Genomic DNA, 24,947 nt, shown 5'->3' with positions numbered 1-24,947 from the left:
ACTATTTGCAGATAATACGATAGTATACTTAAGTGACCAAAAAAACTCTACCAGAGAACTCCTACAGCTGATAAACAACTTCAGCAAAGTATCTGGATATAAAATTAACTCAAGCACGACTGGAGAGATGGCTCAGTGCTTAAGAGCACTGACTGCTCTTCCCAAGGTCCTGAGTTCAAATCCTAGCTACCACATGGTAGCGGTAGCTCACAACCATCCATAATGAGATCTGATGCCCTCTTCTGATGTGTCTAAAGACAGCTACACTGTACTTACATATAACAATAAATAAATCTTTAAAAAAAATTAACTCAAGCAAATCAGTAGCCTTCCTCTACTCAAAGGATAAACAGTTTGAGAAATTAGGGAAATGACACTCTTCACAATAGCCATAAACAACATAAAGTATCATGGTGTGACTCTAACCAAACAAGTGAAAGATCTGTATGACAAGAACTTCAGGTTTCTGAAGAAGGAAATTAAAGTAGAGCTCAGAAGATGGAATGATCTCTCATGCTCTAGGATTGGCAGGATTGCTATAGTAAAAATGGCCATCTTGCTGAAAGCAATCTACAGATTCAATGTGATCCCCATCAAAATTCCAACTCAATTCTTCATAGAGTTATAAAGAGCAATTCTCAAATTCATTTGAGAATATCAAAAAAAAAAAAAAAAAAAAAACCAGAATAGTGAAAACTATTCTCAACAATAAAAGAACTTCTGGGTGAATCACCATCCTTGGCCTCAAGTAGTACTACAGAACAATCATGATAAAAACTGCATGGTATTGGTACAGTGACAGGCAGGAAGATCAGTGGAATAGAATTGAAGACCCAGAAATGAACCCACACACCTATGGTCACTTGATCTTTGACAAAGAAGCTAAAACCATCCAGTGGAAAAAAGACAGCCTTTTCAACAAATGGTGCTGGTTCAACTGCTGGTCAACATGTAGAAGAATGCAAATTGATCTACTCTTTCCTCCATATACAAAACTCAAGTCCATGTGGATCAAGGACCTTCATATATAACCAGATACACTGACTCTAATAGACGAGAAAGTGCGGAAAATTTCCTGAATAGAACACCAGTGGCTTATGCTCTAAGATCAAGAATTGACAAATGGGACCTCATAAAATTGCAAAGCTTCTGTAAGGCAAAGAACACTGTCAATGGGACAAAAATGGCAACCAACAGACTGGGAAAAGATCTCTACCAATCTTACATCAGATAGAGGACTAATATCCAATATATACAAAGAACTCAAGAAGTCAGACTCCAGAGAACCAAATAACCCTATTAAAAAATGAGGAACAGAGCAAAACAGAGAATTCTCAACTAAGGAAACTATGTTCAACATCCTTAGTTATCAGGGATATGCAAGTCAAAACAACCCTGAGATTCTACCTCATACCAGTCAGAATGGCTAAGATCAAAAACTCAGGTGACAGCAGATCCTGGCAAGGATGTGGACAAAGAGGAACACTCCTCCATTGCTGGTGGGATTGCAAGCTGGTACAACCACTCTGGAAATCAGTCTTGCAGCTCCTCTGAAATTTGGTCATAGTACTGCCTGAGAACCCAGCTATACCATTCCTGGGCATATACCCAGAAGATGCTCCAACATGTAATAAAGTCACATGTTTTTCATAGTAGCCACGTTTATAATAGCCAGAAGCTGGAACCCAGATCTCCCTCAACAGAGGAATGAAATACAGAAAATGTGGTACATTTACACCATGGAATACTACTTAGCTATTAAAAACAATGACTTTTTTTCTTGAGACTGGTTTCATCTTTATTCTTTCTTTTTATTTTCTATATTCTTTGTTTACATTCCAAATGATTTCCCCTTTCCCAGTTCTCCCCCTCCTCATAAGTCCCATAAGCCCTCTTCCCTCCACCCATTCCCCAATCAACCCCCTCCCACTTCTCTGTCCCGGTAATTCCCTACATTGCTGCATCAAACCTTTCCAGGACCAGGGCCCTCTCCTTCCTTCTTCTTGGGAATCATTTGAAGTTGACTTTTTCAAAAACACTTACTTGTTTGCTTATTTTTTTATTTCGGGGTGGTGCATGCCATTGTGCCTCAGGGCACAGGATATCAGAAGATAACTTGCAGGGGTTAATTGTTCTCTTTTAACTCTGGATTTTAGGGATAAAACCTATTAACCTTGGTGGCAGGTGTCTTTACCTGATGATAGCTAGCCCTGTATATCTAGTTTCGGACTGAAATCGATCCCTCAAAGAAAGGAATCATGATCTATGAGAGGAAACGGAAAAGGGTCCTTTGGTTATTGGGTAAACTTACTAGATCCGGAATAGAATGAATACAGGGTAGTAAGTTAGGAGGCTATTACAATGGATTGGGGGGATTCTTTGGTAAGAATTAATGATAACTTGGATTATATTAGTGATTGGAAATGGAAAGAATTTGAGAGATTCAAAAGATTTTTCAGGTAAAATAGAATCAATTTAGACCACAGTAGTTAGATTATTTTTAGTAGAATTTCTCAGAAATGGATATTTGCAATGTTGTCATGCATTTCCTAGATTTTCATATAATTATACATTACTAAATTTTGGTTATAGCTAGCGAGATTGCTCAGTGGATAAAGGTGTTTACTAACAAACCTGAGTACATTTCCAGGAACCTCCTTGGTAGAAATGAAGAACTGATTCTATTTCTTGAAAATTTCATCTTCCAATTTCCACATGCATGCTTTATCTTGCATGCACCAACACACACACACACACAGATTCATACACACAAACACAGAGAGAGAGAGAGAAATTTATGAATGAATGTACTATAATAATTTCATTATAATGTAGGAAAAATTTTTACATTTGAAATGGCATTAAACTGCTTTGTTTTCTCTCTTTCAACAGTTAAAGGATGTTGACACTAGAAAAATCATTAAAGTCATGCTTTCTTATGTGTGGCCTAAAGACAGGCCAGATCTGAGAGCCAGAGTTGCCATCTCCCTGGGATTTTTGGGTGGTGCAAAGGTAAGGATATGTTTTGTTAAAAGATACTATAACTTTTTCTAGTGATAAACACTGGGTTACTTTAAGCAAGTTACTGTCAATGGAACATAGTCAACTTTGAGGACTTTCATTGCTTTACATAATTATTTTATTCATTGAGCAGAAATTGTGTGATACAAGGTGATTCCTGAATCAAAAGTCTGATAATCATAACTTGATAGAATTCATTCTTAAAACAAGTATATAAGATGTAGAAACATTGTAAGAAAGCATATTGAATTTTATAAAAGAAGTTCCTCAAAGCCTTGGTGGAGGTTATTTCTGATAAATTGAAAAGGACAAGACAAAGTACACCTATAGCCATAAGTGCCAAATAAGAGCTTAGGTTCAAGGGAGAAAGGAAAATAAAGAGCCACAAAACCTAAGTGCTTTCAGTGCTTTAAGTGTAAATACATTTTAGAGACCCCCCTCAGTTTCAAATTTATGTATGCTATTATTTGCTCATTCTTTCCCCTGCCCTGAAATATATTGAGACTCTATACAAAATCTTGTTTTGGTATTCACTGTATAGTATTCAAATGAAAAGGTTAAAAGATTCATACAATCTGAAGAGAGACCAGAGTATAGGTATTCAAATGTAAGTGAGGTGTGTAGATGAGGCACATTTCTTCCCTCAAATCATACAGGGCAAGGCAATTTTATTTTATCATAAATGATTTAAAGAAGTAGCATTCTACTGTTGTGGGGTTTTAGAGGAACAATAGGAACAACCACCATGGTGGGGAGTGAGTTAGGAAAGATTTTGCAGAAGAAATGACATCTTTTAGAGTCCGGTATAGGTCAGATTGTTAGAGCAGTAGAGATAATTTGGACAGTGGCCTAGTGAGAAGTGCATAATCGATCTTGGCTCCATTGAAAGAGTAGTACTTTGGAGGAATTGAAAGTAAGTTTAGAGTGGTGTGTGTGTGTGTGTGTGTGTGTGTGTGTGTGTGTGTGTGTGTAAAATACCTTCACCATAATGTAATATAAAATACTAATCCTAATACCTTTACCATAATATAAAATTCATAATGTGAAAACTAAGAGCTTTAATATTGAGTAAGCATACTAATATGTTCAACAAGTTAATCTGGCTCTGTTGTAGAAGATGGATTAAAGTAGTACCAGATCTACTCTACTCTAGGGATACCATCCATCTTTTTTCCATGCTTTCGTATGGCAAGTATTTTTCAACTAGTTATGAGACTAGTAGTTGTCTAGGTATGGAGTAATAGTATACTGTACTGAAGTCATGGTCGAAAAACGATTACGAGAGGGAAAGATTCCAGAGATGTTGTTAGGCGGGATTAAGACATAGCAACAGATTGGTTATTAGGAATAAAAGTCAAAGGTGGTGCCAGGAGTGCAGTAATGATGCTGCTTTCAATACGAGTAGGTAGTAAGACAAATCTTGTTTGTAGAATGGAAATAGCACTTTTGGACATATTGAGATGCTAGCACATCTAGATGGAGAGCAGTGCATTCAGGGATATAACTGCAGGGTGAGCTCAGAGACAGCCCAGGGCTGGAAAAACACAGAGATGCTAGTAGAGAGATGCCAAATTTAGGAGATTGCCAAAGACATGAGCAGGACAACTGAGGACAGAATCTTTGTTCCATAAAGTAAAGCTATATGCAGACTCTTCATTTTCACATCTTTCTCAGCTGTGGGCTCTTTTGAGGACCCTGCCACTGAATCTTACCCACTCCTCAAGTGATCAAGCAACAGATCATTAGTCTATACTTCACTATTTCTTTAAGCTGAATAGAGAACAGTATTAGAAAATAAGTTCATAGCTAATGTTGCAACTTTTAACATGTACAGCACAGTGTTGGCTGCTGGATTATCTTTTACACACAAATTATTAAAGAGAAAAATGACTCTGAGCTACTATTCAAGGCAAAAATAGTGAACTGATCTTTATTTCTTTTTTAGCTAAGTGTACATACCTTGTTAATAAGTAAAAGGCAGATGGTTTTCTGGACTAACTTGTGAATTGAAGAGAGCAGGTTAGAACATGACTAATTAGTCTAGCTAAAGGGAGGAGCCTTCAGTAATGACATTTACATTAGGATTTATTTTTAGAGTGAATTCCAGTCCTTCAGAAATACAGATTTCTGTTGCTTGGTGACAGGTCAATATCAAGGTGTGAAATCTAGCTAAGCTAATATCGTTGATGATTAAAATATTTTTAGAACACTATTATTTGATTCTTTAGCCAACAAACTCATAGAATGAAAATTGAACTCATAGAATGAAAAATGCTGTTCCAAATTCTTGCAAGCTAATTAGAAGGAAACCAAAATGTATAGAGAAACTCTTTTAAAACTATATTTTATTTCTCTTAGATCTGGAAGAGGGAGAGGTGAATGGAAATTATGAGTGCCTATAGAATATAGCATATAGAAAATACTTTTAAAACTGAAAATAGGTTCTTTTCTCATATAGAACAACCCAACCACAGTTTCTGTCCCTCCACTCCTCCCAGCTCCTCCCTACTTACCTCCCAGATTCACTCCACTTCTGTTTCCAGTCAGAAAAGAAAAGACCTCCAAGAAACAACCAAACAAGATATAATAAGACAAGGCAAAAGCCTTCCTATTCAGGCTGGACAAGGTAAAGCAGTAGGAGGAAATGTCCCAGGAGGAGCCAAAAGAGTCAGACACATGCTTCCATTGTAAAGAGTCCCACAAGAATACCAAGCTACACAACCATAACATTTGCAGAGGACCAACTTCGACCCATATGGGCTCCCTGATTGTCTCTTCAGTCTCTGTGGCTGTGTTCTTGTTGTGTCCTTCATCCCCTCTGAATCCTACAGTGTTTCCTCCCCCTTTTTTGACAAGGTTCCCCAACCTCCTCTCTCCCTTTCTCTCTCCCTATCTCCCTCTCTCCTCTCTCCTCTTTCTCTGCGTAATGTCTGGCTGTCTCTGCACCCACTCTCATATGCTGCTGGAGGAAGCCTTTCTGATGATTGGAAACACCACCCATGTATGAGTCTTTTCAATGACCTCTCTATGTTCAATGAGCTGAGTGAAGTTGGCCTCGGCAATTGGGTCTCTGCTATCAATTTGTAGAGAGCAGCCTTTGGCCTAGCATTATCTTGGGGTATTTATAGATCTTCATAGGACCTCCCTTGGCCAACAACTCAACCGAATGACCTAATCCCACCACTGGAAGCCTTGCCTAGCTACAAAAGATGGCCAGTTCAGACTCTATCCTCCATTACTACTCACTAGGGTCACCCTCATACATTCCAAGAAGTTTCTACTGTACTGTCTCACAATGCCATCAAATACCCCCAATTCCAGCTGTTTCCTTCCACACTTTGTCTCCATCCCCTCACCTGATCCCTCTCTCTCTGTTTCTGCCCACCCCAGTATACCCTTAAAATCTATTCTATTTCCCTTCCTAGAGAGATCCATGCCCCGCCCCCAGAGCCCTCCTCTTTACCTAACCTCTCTGGGTATATGGATTATAAATGATTATCATTTACTTAGCATCCACTTATAAGTGAACCCATAGCATTATGTTTCTGGTCTGGGTTACCTCACTCAGGATGATATTTTCTAATTCCATACATTTGCCAGCTAGTTTCATGGTCTCATTATTTATAATAGCTGAGTAACATTCCATTGTATAAATACCACATTTTCTATATCCATTCTTCCAATGAGGACATCTAGGTTGTTTCCATTTTCTGGCTATTAGGAATATACCTTCTATGAACATAGTTGAGTAAGTGTCCTTGTGGTATAGTGGAGCATCTTTTGGGTATATGCCCAGGTGTGGCATAGCTGGGTCTTAAGATAGATTGATCCCCAATTTTCTGAGAAACCACCGTATTGATTTCTATCGTGAGTGTATATGTTTGTACTTCCACCAGCAACAGGGGAGTGTTCCCCTTGCTTCATATCCTTATCAGCATGAACTGTCATTTGAAAAAAAAAAAGCCTTTCCTTTTATGAGGGGTAATTTGAGAACATAGTAATACCATGATCATTATAGACAACATTTTTTGGTTTCAAAAAGTTATTAATGTTCCAAATCTTTAAAAAAAATGGTAATTGTTTTCCTTCTTACTTGTGGTACAGTTGTTTTGTAGTTGATTTGCAAAGATTTATTGTTGCACTTTTAGCCCATAATTATTTTTCTTCAAAACTAAATCCATATTATGACTTATAAATACTTTGTACTAATGTAGGCTCCATTATATGCTAGCTTTTTCTAACCTCCTTATAGTCTAGGTTTTTTTAGTGTTAGGTTCATATTCTCAGTTTGAATTGAATACCATCCAGATTAGATCTTTTATGATATATGCTTTGAATTATATAAATTCCCCTGTATTATTTCTCTAGGCCCTACAAATAATGATAAATTATAAATTGTATTTTATTGTTTTGGGATTTTTGTAACAAGATTTCATGTAGCTCAGGTTGACCTCCTCCAATACTCAATGTAGCCAAAGTGGCCTTGAACTTCTTTTGATCTTCCTGTTTCCGCTTTCCAAGTGTTGGCATTACAGCTGTATGCCTTGGCACTCAGTTTGTTCAGTGCTAGGGATGGAACTCAAGCCTTTATACATGCTAGACAAGCGCTCTACCTGCTAAGCTTTATCTCCAGCCTGTAACTTTATTTTGTATAATTCAAAATACTTTAAAAGTTTTCTTGAAACCTTTTTAAACCTATGTGCTATTAGAAGTGTGACCCTCTTTATTTCTGTTATATTTTTGTTATGAAAATTGTTTTTTAAGATTAATAGAATTATTTCAACTTTTTAAATTAATTTTAATTAATATTACTATGTTATGTATTCCTTTATTTTCTTTGAATACATTGTGGGATTAATTAAAGTAAAGCTGTGTCATGATGCTTGTTAATCCATTCTGACCATCTTTTGTTATAATTGTTTTATTAATATTGACCATATGTGTAATTTCTCTATTTACTGTTGTGGTTATTTGAATGAGAATGGCCCCAATAAGCTTTTATGTTTGAATACTTGGTTCCCAGTAGTGGAACTCTTTAGAAAGGGTTAGGAGGTATGGCCTTGAATGATGTGTGTCACTAAGCCCACCACATTCTCAGTTAGTGCTTTCTGTCTCCAGCTTGTGGATCAGATAGAAGTCTCAGTCACAGCTTTAGCACCATGCTTGCCTGCCTGCCTGCCTGCCTGGTGCCATACTTCTCTCCATTAGGGTCATGGACTCTATAACCATCTGGGACCATGACTCCCCCACCCAAATAATTGCTTTCTTTCCTAAGTTGCCTGCTTAGTCATCACATTTTGTCATAGCAATAGGAAAGTAAGTAAGACAATTGTCCTGTTCTTTGGGTTTAGCTTTTGTTTGTTTGTTTTTAAATCTATTTCTTTTGTCTTTGAGCATTTTGTGATTATTTTCTATGTCTCTTAACATTTGAATTATTGTTTTCTGTTGGTTGTAGAGCATCTACTAGACATTTCTCACTAATCTAAGTCTCCTTTCACTTAGCAGGATACTGTTGCATGGGGAATATAAAGAGTAGTGGTTCCAGTTTAGTCCTCCTGTCATTTAGGCATTGTTGTCATTCATTTTGATTATTCATGAGCTCTGATTATTCAATATATTGTTTTATTATTTTTGAAGAATTGGTTATATTTTAGGTCAAATAGTGAAAACAAATGTTTGCTTTATGTGCATTTACTTTTTTCTTTCTAACAGATATCTATTTTGTGTACATTAAAGTTTTGGTCATTTTTTTCTTCTTTTTGATAAACTTTTAAAAATAGTTCCTAGAAGCCACAGGTCATGGCAATGAGTTATTTCAAATTTTGCATTTTAGAAAGTATTTCTTCTCCACTTTTAAAGGAAAATTTCACTGGGTACAGAATTCTAGGTTGTGGGTCTTATTTTTAATTATATAATTTATGTAGTTTACTTCACTTTGTTTTTGTTTCCAGAAAAGAAGTCTAAGGTTATTTTTTTAAATTTTTTTATTCGATATAATTATTTACATTTCAAATGATTTCCCCTTTTCTAGCCCCCCCCCCCACTCCCCGAAAGTCCCGTAAGCCCCCTTCTCTTCCCCTGTCCTCCCTCCCACCCCTTCCCAGTTCCCCGTTCTGGTTTTGCCGAATATTGTTTCACTGAGTCTTTCCAGAACCAGGGACCGCTCCTCCTTTCTTCTTGTATCTCATTTGATGTGTGGATTATGTTTTGGGTATTCCAGTTTTCTAGGTTAATAACCACTTATTAGTGAGTGCATACCATGATTCACCTTTTGAGTCTGTGTTACCTCACTTAGTATGATGTTCTCTAGCTCCATCCATTTGCCTAAGAATTTCATGAATTCGTTGTTTCTAATGGCTGAATAGTACTCCATTGTGTATATATACCACATTTTTTGCATCCACTCTTCTGTTGAGGGATACCTGGGTTCTTTCCAGCATCTGGCAATTATAAATAGGGCTGCTATGAACATAGTAGAACATGTATCCTTATTACATGGTGGGGAATCCTCTGGGTATATGCCCAGGAGTGGTATAGCAGGATCTTCTGGAAGTGAGGTGCCCAGTTTTCGGAGGAACCGCCAGACTGATTTCCATAGTGGTTGTACCAATTTGCAACCCCACCAGCAGTGGAGGAGTGTTCCTCTCTAAGGTTATTTTTATCTGTCTTTTTCTACAGGGTGCTTTTCCCTTCAACTTCTTTTAACTTTTTCCTCTGTCTTTGATTTCCTGTGGTTTGAAAGTGTTAGGCCATGGTATACATTTTATTTCTCCTGCTTGTCCTAAAAATTTCCTATGTCTCTATTTTGATGTTAATATTATTTTTAAAAAAGACATGATGATATCATATTTCTTTCCCTTTTCTTACTTGTATTATAATATGCTCATATATAATAACAATAATAATATTAATAATAATAATAATGGGTTGGACAGATGGCTCAGCAGTTAAGAGCACTAACTGCTCTTCTGAAGGTCCTGAGTTCAAATCCCAGCAACCACATGGTGTCTCACAACCATCTGTAATGAGATCCGATGCCTTCTTCAGGAGTGTCTGAAAACAGCTACAATGTATATACATATAATAAATAAGCAAATCTTTTTTAAAAAGCAGCTTTTGAAATTGTCTCATGAACGTGGTTTTGAATATTCTCTTCTTTTTTCATTATTTTCATTTCCTCTGTTTCACATTGTAAAATTTTTGTTCAAATATGTCTTCAAGTTCACTAGTTTTTTGGTTGTCTTTTGCCTATGAATTATCTCATTAAATACATTCTTTATTTCTCTTATACTATGCTTGATTTCTAGTCTAACCTTTGTTACTTCCTTATGGAGGGTCCTTTTCTCAGACTGCCCATCTGTTCTTATGTTCAATCTTCTTTTCCCACTGAAGCATGCCTTTAATATATTAAAGGTAATTTTAAATTTATTGTTTGAAGCTTGGCCTGGTTCCACAGGCCTGTAATTTCAGTTGTTTGGGAGGCTGAAACAAGAGAGCTAGCAATTTAAGGCCAATGCAGGCAACTTAATGACATACTATCTCAAATTTGTTAAAGATCATGTTTTTAAAACCTGAGGATATAGTCCAGTGAAACAGTACTTGTGTGGCATATGCAAGGCCTAGGTTCAGAAGCCAAAATTACAATAAAATAAAAATATATTCCTGGTCTGTTTACAAGCCATCCAAACCTTATTCTAATGCTTATTTTGTCTATTTAGATTTTTATTGCCTTTTAATTTGCATCGTAATTTTTAGAAATCTGAACATGATATGTTGAATAAAAGGTACTAAGGTAATAGGCCTTTAGTGTGAAGTTTTATATTTGTATCAGAATTGTTTGTGATCTACTGTAGCTGTACTTACCAGCCAAAATTTCATGTTTTGTCTCTGCTCATTTTAAGATTTTTTTTAAAAAAACATTTTTATATCAATGTGTATGTAACTGTGTAAGTGAATGCTGCATGTGTATATGTCCCCGTGAAGGACAGAAGAGGGTATTGGATTCTGAAGCATCTTCTCTGTAAGAGCAACAAATGATTCATGTCTCCAGTCCCTTTTCCTTAAAATTATTTTTATTTTATTTTTGGCTATTACTAGAGTCTCTTTTTAAAAAGATTTGTTTATATTTTATTATTAATAGTATTTTATTTGCATGTATATGTAGACCATATGTAACCCTGGTGAGTGCAGAGGCTAGAAGTGGGAGTTTAATCCCTTGGAACTAGCATTGCAGATTTGTGTGAATTCCCTACATGGGTAATGGTAACAGAATCCAGGTCTTCTACAAGAGCAACTACTGCTCCATTTCTCCTTTTAAAATGTGTTCTCAAAGATGCAGTCTCTTCAGCTGTAATCCCTTGCTATTCTTAAGGAGCTCTATTGATGTGGTTATAAGTGGTTTAAAGAAAATACTTCTATAATCCCATGATCAGGTCTTAGATTTGGAATGATTCTCTGACCCTTTGATGTGACCTTTACAATTGCCTCTCAGCTCTCACTTCTGCAATTAGCTTAGACAGAAAAGAAGAGGCAGAGTGGGTATCTCTCTTCAGGGTTTATTATATATTTATAAAACTCAAGTCAGTTCGTCTTTAGTAAAATAATTTCCCTTGAGGAAAAAACTTTGTTAATGAGAACCCAATACTCTGGAAATATTTCAAAATTTTTGCTTTTCCCCCTCACCCTACTTTAAATAATAAGGGTATTTTTTCTCTTATAAAGCTTGGGTGTTGAAGGCTTGTTCCCCAGTCCATGGCATCACTAGAAGATGGTTTTAAGAGGTAGAATTTATTTGGAAATATTATCATCATATAAGGGCTTAAGATCTTGGTTTCTCTTCCTTTTCCCTGCTCCACGCTCCCTTTCTTTCCTGACCTTCATGAGTTCAGTAGGTTATTCCTCTATGTACATCTACCATGATATACTTATTATCACACCTCAACGTGGGGTCCAGCTCAAGAGGAGGTTCGAAGTCCTAACACTGTTACTGAGGCTATGGAGTGCTTATAAAAAGGGACCTATCATGAAAGACCCAATAAGCAGACCTCAGAAAGACCCAACAAGCAGCTGAAAGAGTCAGATGCAGATATTTGCACCCAGCCAATTTACACCTGTGGTTGGATTAGGGAAGGCTGAAAGAAATGGAGGAGGGTGACCCTGTAAGAGGACCAGCAGTCTCAATTAATCTGGACCCCTGAGATCTCTCAAACACTGGACCACCAAACAGGCAGCATACATCAGCTGATTTGAGGCCCCTAGCACACATACAGTAGAGTACTGCTGGGTCTGTGTTCATTCAGAGAAGATACACCTAACCCTCAAGAGACTGGAAGCCCCAGGGAGATTAGAGGTCAGGTGGGGTGCGGGGTAGGGACATCCAGGTGGAGACAGGGGAAGGGGAGGAGGTACGGGATATGGAACAGTTGGAGGGTGGAGAGGGGAGAATAAATATGAACTGTAAAAAAATTAATTTTTAAAAATTAAAAAAATGAGTCATAGACACACCTATAGGGCTTTTTTTATGTTAGTGATTGATGAGGGAGGAGGACCCAGCCCATTATGCCTAGTGCTGCCCTTGGGTTGCTGGTCCTGTGCTCTATAAGAAAGCAGGGTGAGCAAGCCATGAAAACCAAGCCAGTAAACATCACTCCTCAGTGGTCTCTGCATCAACTCCCTCCCACCTCCAGGTTCTTGTCCTATCTGCTTTCAGTGATGAACTGTGATATGAAAGTTTGAATGGAAGCCTTTCCTCCCCAAGTTGCTTTCGGTCACATTGTGTTTTATCATAACAATAGTAGCCCTTACTAAGATAGAAAGCTAGAAGAATTGTATTTATATGATAGAAATTTTTATTTTTTCACATTTACTTTATTTTTTGAGAACTTATTATATATGAGTACTGTATTTATATTATTTCCACCCAACAGTTTCCCCTCTATAACTCGTCCTTAATGTTCCCTAGTCCTTTTTAACTTCATATCTTCTTTAATTATTATTCTTACATACACATGCATACTCACACAGGTGTGTGTGTGTGTGTGTGTGTGTGTGTGTGTGTGTCTGTACATATATGTAAAACATGCTACTTCTGTTTAATGTTGCTCATATGGACATGTATTTGGTGCTAATCACTTTAGATTATGTAACCTATCAGGACTCATCCCCAGAGAAGACTGATTTTTCCTCTTAAGCAGCCATTAATTGCCTGTAGCTCTTCATCTAAGAGATAGAATTCTTTTAAGACATTTGCTTTATTTCTCAAACCTAATTTTAGTAAGTTAATTACTTTATAAAACATAAAAGATTTTACACTGTGCTTTCAAATCATTTTGTTTTTGTTTTATATTTGCCTCGGATTTTCCCTTTAATAGGAATAAAGACTTCAGTTGTGTAAAGGTCCTACAAGTACCTGATAGTCCTTACAAAGTGTATAACAACCTCTCTCTCTTTTTGCATTGTTTTGTCCTGCTCATCAAATATTCCTATAGTGTTGCGGGTCTTTATTTTTCTTTTTCCCCCTCCTTTTGTGACTAGAGAGGCAGTAAACAAAGGAACAAAATTCTCTTTCACTTTTTCAGATATTCATTTTTTCTTGGCAGCAGTACTTTCAGTGCCCTTAGTTAACAGAGGCCACAGTGAACAAAATTAATTATCTAAGACTTCAGATATTGAAGAGTTTGAAAGAATCATGTTCCTTAAATGATATAGTTATGATTAGAAAAAGGAAAGTCATAATTAACTGACTTTTGAGGGACTAAGCAAACTGACTTTATTGGCTAGTAATTTTGGTAACATAGCAACATATATTTGGCTGTTCTTTATGGTGCCTTAGTCAGTTTCTGTTGCTACTTTGGAGTATCTGAGACAAGGCAGTTTGATGCCCTGTATTGTGGCACTTGTCTTTAGCCCAGCACTAGAGAGCCAGAGACAAGTGGATCTCTGAGTTTGAGGCTAGCCTGGTCTACAGAGTGAGTTCTAGGACAGCTATAACTGTATAGAGGTGTGTGGGGGGGGGGTGGGGGGAAGAATAACATTTTATTTAAGATAATGGTTCTGAAGGTCCAAAGGCATAGAGTTGCCATCTAGTCAGCTTCTGGCAGTGGTGTCATGTTGAATCAACTCTAGTAGATACAAGGGAAGACAAATGGATGTTTATAGAACTGTCACTAGCAGTTACTTTATACCATCTCAGTCTTTTTTTTTAATATTTTCATTTTCTATATTCTTTGTTTACATTCCAAATGATTTCCCCTTTCCCGGATCCCCCCTCCCCATATGTCCCATAAACCTTCTTCTCTCCATCCATTCTCCAATCACATCCCTCCTTTTTTTCTCTGTTCTTATATTCCCCTCCAATGCTAGATCAATCCTTTCCAGGATCAGGACCCTCTCCATGCTTCCTCCAGAATTAAGAATTCCATGAGACCTATACAAATCCTCCTCAGGATTCTTCTCCTTTAAAAGGTCCTGTTTCCAAACAGTGCCACAATAACAAGCAAATTCCCACATGGATTCTGTTAGGGAGATAGGCTGTCTAAGTCACTATTCTACTGCTGTGAAGAGACATCATAACCAAGTCAGTTCTTAGAAAAAAATTTTTTTCAATTAGGGACTTGCTTATAGTTTCAGTCTCCTTGAGCACTGGACTTAGCTCCAACATTCTATGTAGCCGCCCGCGGCCACATGTGAACCGGGGACTTGGAAGCCACGGCCACATGCGAACTGGACACCTGGAAGAGAATTCTGGGGATAAACGGAAAGGGGACTAAAGGGAATTGAGTCAAGACAACAGACAGTTGCCAATAGACACTGACTTTACTATTGTTTAGCCAATATATATAGTCTTTAGAAAACAACCCTGCCCCCCAAATGGCCGTGAATTCCTTGGTTCTTCTTCTCAGCAGGTCGCCTGCTTCCAGTCTCCTAGGTTTCTGCTGGTCTCCAGGTGAGACTGCCCTGAGGCAGCCTTGGTAGTTAAGGTGAAAGCAGCTGTATTGTTCCCTACAGAACAAGGGCCAGAGATAACACCTGGGGAAGGGTGGAGGCTGTAGGCCATGAATGTCACAGCTAAATGCTGTGGGGGAAGGGACAATTCTATTTCCTGGTACTCCTTTTCTCTTCAATCTGTATATTTTACATTTTTCCTTACTCAGCTTGCTCTTTTTCATTATAGATCTGCATAAAGCTAACTACCAATAACGATGGAACTCTATCAGTACTAGACTGTCTTGAAATCTCCTCTGCCCACACCACTAATCCAAAAGTCTTCAATTTCACTTCAAGCAGATTTTTAGGACAAGGGCAAAAACAACCAAATTGTTTACCAAAATATCACAAGAATGATCTCTAGATCACTTAACAGTATTCTTCCCCTCTGAAGCCCCTTGGTCTGAGTCCCCACAATTCAAATCTCTCTTAGCACTGTCTTCCATGTTCCTACTAAGATGGTCTATTAAGCCCCACTTAAAGTGTTCAACTACTTTTCTCATCCAAAGTCTCAAAGTCTTACATATTCTTCCAACAAACAGCATAGCCAGACCTATCATATCAATACCTTTCTCCCTGGTACCAACTTCTGTCTTAGTCACTATTTTACTACTATGAAGAGATACCATGACCAAGGCAGCTCTTATTTTTAAAAAGCATTTAGTTGGGTTCTTGCTTGCCATTTTAGAAGTTCAGTTCATTATGGTAGGAACATGTCATCATTCAATGGTGCAGGAACGGTAGCTAAGAGATACATCCTGATCCATTTTTAACCTATACCATATTACGTTAATTTTATCTTTTCCTTAAATCTGTTCTTTACGTAATTAGTATCCCCAATTTTACACTTTTGTGTTAGAAATTAAGTAAATTCATTTTGTTTGTTTGTGATGGGCTATCACTATGTAGCCCAGGCTGGTTTCAACCCTGTGGTCCTCCTGACTAGTTAGTTCCCCAAGTACTAAGATTAGAGATATGATCTGACCTGCTCATATGAGTTCAGTTTCCTACAGATATAGCAGTCTCTGGAAATTCAAGACTAATAGCAGATTTAAATTTTTATCTAAGAGAGGAAACAGTTTTATAAGGCTAAGTCCCTTTATTTTTCTAATATTAAGTTATTGCACATTGCAATTACAGATTAAATGGATCTTTTCACATATTTAAATCTAGTAAAAATAATCAGTTTATTTCTTTGGGGGAAGGAAATAGAGATATGAAACTTGGAAGTACATGATATATTCTTATTTTCATGTATGTTCTATACCTAGGAAGCCAGGTCTGTAGTGACAGAACAGTTGTTATTATACATCTCTGGTTTTTAACACATACACATACAGAGATACACACACACCTACACACACGGGTACTCACACATGTACACACTGTCAGTCAGGATACAGAAAAGTGCCATTGCCCTCAAAAATCTCCCTTATATTACCCTATTCTAGAACCCTAACAGCTGGAAAACATTGATTTGTCCTTTCACTGTAGTTTTTCCCATTTTTAGTGTACCATATTTTTTAGTCCATTTGATATTAGTATAGCAAAATACCCAAAGCTGATATTTCAGAAAGAAAAGATTGTTTATTTAGCTCAGTGTTTTGGAGGTTGAAGAACAGAGTGCTGACATCTTGCATTCTAAGCCCAGCTCTATTAGCAACATGGTAGATAGCATCTTAACAGAAACAAAAGAGATGTAGGGAGGAGAGATGACATGATAATCTGAGAACCAGGAAGATTCAGGGGATAGGCTCACTCTTTCAAAATAAAACACGTTTCATCATCATCATCATTATAGAAATTTATACAATATTTTTTGGTTTATCATCGTTACTTTGAAGTTATAATGTAATTACAACATTTTTCCTTTTGCTTTCCTTCCTCCAAATGTCCCCATATATCCCTCACGTCTTCAAAATTCATGGCCTCTTCTTTTCACTGTTATTTCATGTATATATATTCCTTTTTTTTGTATATATTCCTGAATATAATCTGCTCAATCTGTGTTATTTGTATGTATATTTTCAAAGCTGACCATTTCTCTCTGCCACAGTGTCTCCTTTTTCCCTCTAATCATCCATTTTTTCTAGTTTTATGACCTATCTCTATACTTTATCCACATATATATATATATACATGCATAAATATTAAAAGCTACAATCCAGCTATGAATAACAGCATGTGCTATTTGAGCCTGGGTTAAGTCACTTACTAAATTAATTTCTGGATCTTTCCACTTAACTACAATTTTCATAATATAATTTTTCTTTGCTGCTGAGTAAAATTCTATTGTATAACATTTCATTATCCATTCATCTGTGATAAACATCTAGGCTAATTCCATTTCCTTGCAATTGTGAATAGAGCAGCAGTAAATATGTGTATATAAGTTTATTTGTGGTAGTATTCTTTTGTAAATATACCTGGGAGTGTTACAGCTGGTTCCTATGGTAGTCGTGTGTGTGTGTGTGTGTGTGTGTGTGTGTGTGTGTGTGTGTGTGTGTGTATTTTATACTGATTTCCAGAATGGCTCTACCAGTTGACATACCCGGCTATGAATAAAGCTTCTTTTCCCCACATTTTCACTAACATATGTTGTCATTTGTTTTCTTAGAAGACTGTCCTATTTATCAGTTATCTTCTTCCTCCTTGCTTGAGGCAGTCACCCTGGTTTTCTGCTAAGCCATGTGATTTTACCCACTAAGCCATCATTTATTTTCTTGTTGATACCCATTCTGAATGGAATGAAATGGAATCTCAACATAGTTTTAATTTGCATTTCCCAGATAACTAAGGATGTTAAGCTCTTCTTAATACATTTATTGTAGCCCTTATTTTGAGAACTGTCTGGTCATTTCCTTAACACATTTATCGATTGCACTTGGTTGTATGTGGTGGCATTTAATTTTGTAGCTTATATAGTCTAGATATTAAAATTCTGTCAGAAATATCCTTTGAGAACTTTTCATTTCATTAATCTATTTATGGACTGGTTGTTTGGATTTTTGTGTGTATTTTTTTAGTTTTGTAGTTATTGATGTATGATGGACTCTTTCTTTGTTTTATATATTTAGTAATGTATCACTGTGGAATGCCATAGGAATTTTCTGTTCTGACCTTTTCTGTTCTGTGTTCTGTATTCTGCTTATATCTATATGCATATGTTTTTCCTTAGTTTGGGGGAGGTTTTCTTCCATAATTGTGCTAAGGTCTGTGTCATTAACCTGGTTCTGCTCTCTCTTCGATGCTTATAATTCAAAGATTTGATGTTTGTATGGTCTGAAATTTCATGCCTATTCCTTTCATCTGTTAACTTTTTAAATAGTCTTTGTTTCTTTTACTTTACCTTCAAGTCTTGATATTCTATCTTCTACTCAATCCTTTCTACTTGTAAGACTTAACACCTCCTCCTGAATTTTTTACCTGAGTTACTGAGTTTTTTTAAATTCATTTCATTTTTAATGTGTTCGCTTCTATATTTTATTTCATTGAATTGAGTTTTCAGAACAGGACCAGAGGAGAGTAAATTCAAAGAAGCACAAAGAGTTCTATCATGCTTGAGCAATTCTGTACCTTGATTGTGCTAGTACTTATTTGAATCTAGACATGAGATGCAGAAAAACACATACATCATACTCACATATTGGTGAACTCAGGTTACATATGTTGAAAAGCAGAATGAGTTCTATATTTTTTTTGAAAAGCATTTTGATTTATTGAAAGTGTAAGTAAAACATTTTATGATAAAATTGAAGAGTTACGTGGAAAATATTTCTGATAAGATAGAAGAGATATATAGAGAAACATGTCAAAATTGACAATTTTCATGGAAAACTAAAGAGTAAAGTAGTAGACATAAAAATTGCTAAATTAATTGAAAAAGGAAGTAGAAACATTTTATGATAGAATTGAAGATTTATGTGGAAAATATTTCTGATAAAATTGTAGAAAAATGTAGAAAAACATGTTAAAATTGAAGATTATCATGGGAAATTTTATATAGATACAATAATGGTAGGCATAAAAGTATTCCTACATTGATTGAAAGTGGAATTATAAACATTTTCTGATAAAGTTGAAGATTTTATATGGAAAATATTTCTGATAAAATTGAATATATAGAAAAACATGTTAAAATTGAAGATTATCATAGAAAAGTATATAGATAAAATGGTAGGCATAACAATAATTCTAAGTTCATTGAAAGTGGAATTATAAACATTTTCAGGATTTCTTGAATTTTATCAGAAATATTTTCTATGTAATCTTCAATTATATTTTTTATAGTAATACGCTGTCTTAGTCAGGGTTTCTATTCCTGCACAACATCATGACCAAGAAGCAAGTTGGGGAGGAAAGGGTTTATTGAGCTTACACTTCCACGTTGCAGTTCATCACTAAAGGAAGTCAGGACTGGAACTCAAGCAGGTCAGGAAGCAGGAGCTGATGCAGAGGCCATGGAGGGATGTTTCTTACTGGCTTGCTTCCCCTGGCTTGCTCAGCCTGCTCTCTTATAGAACCCAAGAGCACCAGCCCAAAGGTGGAACCACCCACAAGGGGCCCTCACCACTTGATCACTAATTGAGAAAATGTCTAACAACTGGATCTCATGGAGGCATTTCCCCAACTGAAACTCCTTTCTCTGTGATAACTCCAGCCTGTGTCAAGTTGACACTCAAAACCAGCCAGTACATGCGCCAATGTTAAATTCCTGGTTTTGTTACAGAACTGGAGTTATATTAGATATCATGTGATTTGCTGTTTGAAGGGTAGATAGATCTTGGTCAGTTCTCTTCCTGTGAGACTGACTGTTTCAAATAAAGTTTCAATCAATGGTTCACATTTATCTGGATTGTTTAATTTCTAGTTGTGCTGAAGGTAGAATAATATGGAAAGCCATTTGCCACACCGTGCCCCTACTGTATCACAAGGCCAGGAAACTAACACAAAAAATACCCAATGAAAAATCTACATGGAAGATAACCTCCTACTTTATTAGTATTAAGTACACATATTTCTTTGCTTTTCGGAGTATTTTTATAGGAAATTTGACAATTTTCAATTATATTTAGTTTTAGTGTTTGTTCTGTGCTATGTGCTATGCTTCTTCTGCCAATAACAACAATGGGACAAATGACATTTACATGTTCTACATATTTATGGCAATGTGTTCCCTAGATTGACCAAACCTAGAAAACATTTTCTAGAAAGTAAAATAGTACAACTTGAATATGTTAAATTTTGTCATTAGTCACTGTGGCAAAGGTATAATGGTTGTTTTAACTATCGCTTCTCTTTCTACTAAAAAATATATTGGAATGCAGATGAGGAAATTATATTTCATTATATGGAAAATCTGGAATCATCTCAAATTTATTTAAATTACTCATGATAAAATTTACAATAACTTCAATATAGTGTATTTTAAAACACTAATTTTAAGTTACAAAAGAAGTACAATGAAAAGGCCCTTCCTTATAACCATCTTATATAGCTGTAGCATACTGGAAATTTTTCTGACTTCAAGTACCAGGCTTCAATTTTGATCTCACCTCTGCTGCTTACCACTCACATCATTAAACCTCATACTGGTGCAGAGGTGGCTGTGCTCCTCCCTGGGTTCCCCAGCTGTTATTCATGCCAAAGGGATGAAGGGAAGGAGGGGTGGGAATTCGCAGATTCACATGCCCGTGTTCTGCCTGGAGCAGGTTCCTCCCTCAACTGGATGCCCCCCTTATTTATGTAGCACCAGTAAGGAGGTGATTCAAAAGAGAGGACATCTCCACCCCACCCCTGTGAGCCTGGAGCCAGGGAGGATAGGGATGGTATAGGTGATATAGTGCGTTTAATAGGCCATATTCATTGTTTGTATTCTTTTAAGTCTGTGATTTAATCTTTTCAAAAGTACTTTGATAGTCTGATAAATATGCTGAATCTAAATATTGCTTTCTGCATTAGAACTCTTTTAGTATATTCTAAAAGAAATACAAGGCAAATAAAACCATTTGATGCTTGATAGGTTTGTTTTGTATGATAGTAGAACAAAGACTATTGTGGGCTAAACAGATCTGGCAGTGGTATTCTTCCCCAATAGTGAATCAATCATATTTACCACGTTTTAGCTTTTCTGGTGCTCTTTGGTATATACTTTCAACTTTAAATTGTCTGGTAAAAAAAAAATCACGTTGAAATATTTATCCCCTCCTATATGCAAAACATTATACTCTATAAGAATAGGACATAAAAGAGTAATATGACATAAACTCTCAAGGATATAATTGGGAAGAAAAATATATACATAGATAACTATAATATAAAACATAGTTTGTAAATTAATATTAACATGGCAGTATGTCATAGGGATCCTAAAACAGCAGAGCTTCTAGTGCCAAAGATTTTTATCTTTATAAATTAGAAAAATCATTTCAATTCCAGCAAATGTATTCCAGTAAACATTACCAGAAATAATAATTTAAGGAAAATATTTGTACTTTAATAATAAATGTTTTATGTATGATGGGTAACTGATGTTTTTTATATTTTTAGGCCATGAATATTGTGGTTCCTTTCATGTTTAAGTATGCTGTAGACAGCCTAAACCAGATGTCGGGAAACATGCTGAACCTGAGTGATGCACCAAATACAGTTGCAACCATGGCAACAGCAGTTCTGATTGGCTGTATGTGTGATTCTTTAATCTGTCTACAGGTGTTGACTTTCTTCAAAAAGGTTTCATCATATTTGAGCAGATGACCTTTTAACTACAAATACAACTTAGCATTTTGGATTTTTATTATTTTATGGGAGATTTTTTTTATCTGTTTTCAAAAACTCATTGTATGTTATACTTTCCCAAACTTCTGTGATACAGCAGCATTTTCCATGTTTAGGAAAAGGATAATATAAAACAAGACATTAAATGCATTGCCTCCACCTTCACTAGACTTTTCATAAGATACCTCTCTAGGAAACCCAGTTCTTTTTTCACTGTTAATATTAAATGAAAGGAGCTAATTAATGATCTATGAACATTCGTGCTTTGTTAAAATATACTCAGTGACCATGACAAACAAATACAATTTGAAAATAATAGAATGTTCTTTCAAATACACTGGGGCCCCATATATTGGAAAGGACATTTTATAAAATACTTCAGAGCAGAAGCACGGGCTTGCTAAAAGCACTTGACTCTTCAGCATCTAAGCCTTTCACATTTGTTATTTGAGAGAATTGAATTAGATATTGTGCACTTACCCACAATGAGGCCATCTGGGCTATTTCTACATTAAAAGTATTTTAATTGGAAAAAAATCTTTCAGCATCTGAAATCTAGGGTCAAATAACATGGAAAGGGATTCATGATGATGAAAAGGTTAGTATTCATTAGAGTAGATGAGTTCTAGGCTTCTTTTAGTGTAAATATTCTGTTATATTTATTTATTGGATGAACTGTTCATTGTACAAAGATTTCCTGCAGCCTTGCCACTTGCGCGGCTATGATTCTAATGCTTCTATGCCCCCCTCTACTTTTTTCTTTTGTTATGTTAGATGGTGTATCAAGAGCTGGAGCTGCCTTTTTCAATGAAGTTCGAAATGCAGTATTTGGCAAAGTAGCACAAAATTCAATTCGAAGAATAGCCAAAAATGTATTTCTCCATCTTCACAACTTGGATCTGGGTTTCCATCTGAGCAGACAGACAGGAGCTTTATCTAAGGCTATTGACAGAGGGACAAGGGGCATTAGTTTTGTCCTCAGTGCATTAGTTTTTAATCTTCTCCCTATTGTGTTTGAGATGACGCTTGTCAGTAGTGTTTTGGTAAGTAATACATTTTTCATAGTTTTTATCTTACAGTCTTATTAATAGCAAGTGAATATTTGAAGCTGTTAGGCTTCTGCATACCATGATGCCAAAAAGATTATGTAGTTTGTTTCATTATTTTGCCACAAGCGTCAAAAGACTGTCTAAATTCTCTGTTATTCTTTTAGACAACTAGATCATTGATTAGTGCTTCTAATGTTTTTTTCCCCAAGAATTTTGTATGTCACATATTGGATTGATGTGCTCAGAATATTAATATTTCAATTTATGGATCTTAACATGTTAAAAACAATGTAATCTTACTGAATTCCTCTTTAGGCTTAAACTGTTTCAGTGTTAGAATTTGATAGTATAATTGTGGCAGGTACCATTTGACTTTCTTTTCTTGTTAACTTGAGTGATTGTCTAAGGTATTTGATTTTTAATCCACTATTGATTAAGGTAACTTATCAGCATCATAGTCTTTATAAATGTCCTTTGACTGAAATTTGCTGTTATGATGCTTTAAAGTGAGAAGAACATCAACTGCTTTTTAAAAAATTGTTTCATTTCATTTTATTGTTTTTAAAACAATAATTTTAAGAAAAGGAATGCTTTTTATTTATCTGAAGTGTTTAGTATTTTAAATAACACTTTCAATGAAAGCATTAATGTTCTCTACAGGCTTTCCATTTTGCCAAGTTTTAGGCTTAAATGAAACTGCTATATCCAGTTATAATTTTGGTTCAAAATATAATTAACCATGATTCATAGTAATATTTTACTAAAATATCTATTTTTAAATTTTTACAATGCTACTTTATTCCATTTTATTTTACATGATAAATATGTTGCTAGAGGTTTCTTTTTGTTACATACATGATAAATCTCTCACTTTTCTTATTTATTGCTGAATGATGAAAGTCAAACATAGTTTAACCACTTCTTGTTTCTTCTCTTGACTTCTTTTTCAGTATTACAGGTGTGGTGCCCAGTTTGCATTGGTAACCCTAGGAACACTTGGTGCATATACAGCATTCACAGTCGCAGTGACACGTTGGAGGTATGATATTCCCCAGAGGCTAGTCAAGAGTGCCGAAATTAGTTATGGTATAACATACGTTTCATACTGTGTAAATCTTTGTCTTACAGAACTAGATTTAGAATAGAAATGAACAAAGCAGATAATGATGCAGGTAACGCTGCTATTGACTCACTGCTGAATTATGAAACTGTGAAGGTAAGCTATTTAAGTATCTTGTCATCTGCCTTTCACACCAACATTTGTTCTGATATTTCATTTAATGGTTGCCATAAGAATATCAGATTAGGGGGCTAGAGAGATGGCTCATTGGTTAAGAGCACTGACTGCTCTTCCAAAGGTCCTGAGTTCAAATCTCAGCAACCACAAGGTGGCTCACATCCATCAGTTGAAAAAAAAAAAAACCTGCCTCTTCTGGTACGTCTGAAGACAGCTACAGTATACTTAGATGTAATAATTGAAATAACCCCTTTAAAAAAAGGCCCCTGAAACCAAGTCTAGACACCTTCCCCTTAAAAAAAATGAATATCAGATTAGAATAGGATCTCTAGGTATGATGGGATAATACTACTTCATTTTTCTTTTGTTTAGGAATATTCTGTCTTTCCTCTTCAGTTTTTATTTGGAAATATCAGAATTTTACCTTCTGAATTAGTTTATAAATGATCATAAACATGATTAGCATCCTGACTACAAATGAATATAGCTAATTAAGTTGACATGCAAGTTCTTTTTATCTTTCAGAGTGCCTAGTATAGTGCTTTTCCTTAATTATTTCATTCATATTTACATTAATTCACTGCATAATTGCTGGATTCCTCTCATGTAACAAAACACTATGCTAAGTGCTATAATGGGAGAAGGTGGTAAAAAGTAGATCATAATGCCATCCTTGACTTCCTGTGATTTTATAATATGCTAGAAAAGTAAAATAAGTAATCAGATGACTCATCAAAAAGGCATGATATGGTGAGGGCAGTGGGAACTGGGAATTCAAGGTATCAGGGGAAGGCTGTGAAGAAAGGGTCACAAACAGAAAGCATACTTAAATAATAAGCTTTAGGTTCCAGTTTATGAGCTACTTACTAAATATTACT

General features: G+C 35.9%; 1 protein-coding gene across 1 annotated transcript in view; it reads left to right on the top strand.

The window, feature by feature from the left end:
• Positions 1-24,947, top strand: part of Abcb7 (ATP binding cassette subfamily B member 7) — a 120,832-nt gene that overhangs the window by 73,045 nt on the left and 22,840 nt on the right. Inside the window, exons 4-8 of the mRNA XM_052170676.1 lie at positions 2,893-3,012; positions 21,556-21,688; positions 22,558-22,826; positions 23,783-23,871; positions 23,961-24,048. Of these exons, the coding sequence (XP_052026636.1) occupies positions 2,893-3,012; positions 21,556-21,688; positions 22,558-22,826; positions 23,783-23,871; positions 23,961-24,048 (699 nt within the window). The remainder of the gene's footprint in view (positions 1-2,892; positions 3,013-21,555; positions 21,689-22,557; positions 22,827-23,782; positions 23,872-23,960; positions 24,049-24,947) is intronic.

This window comes from Apodemus sylvaticus, chromosome X (assembly GCF_947179515.1).
Source record: "Apodemus sylvaticus chromosome X, mApoSyl1.1, whole genome shotgun sequence".
Lineage (NCBI taxonomy): Eukaryota > Metazoa > Chordata > Mammalia > Rodentia > Muridae > Apodemus > Apodemus sylvaticus.
This window is presented reverse-complemented; position numbering and strand designations above follow the sequence as displayed.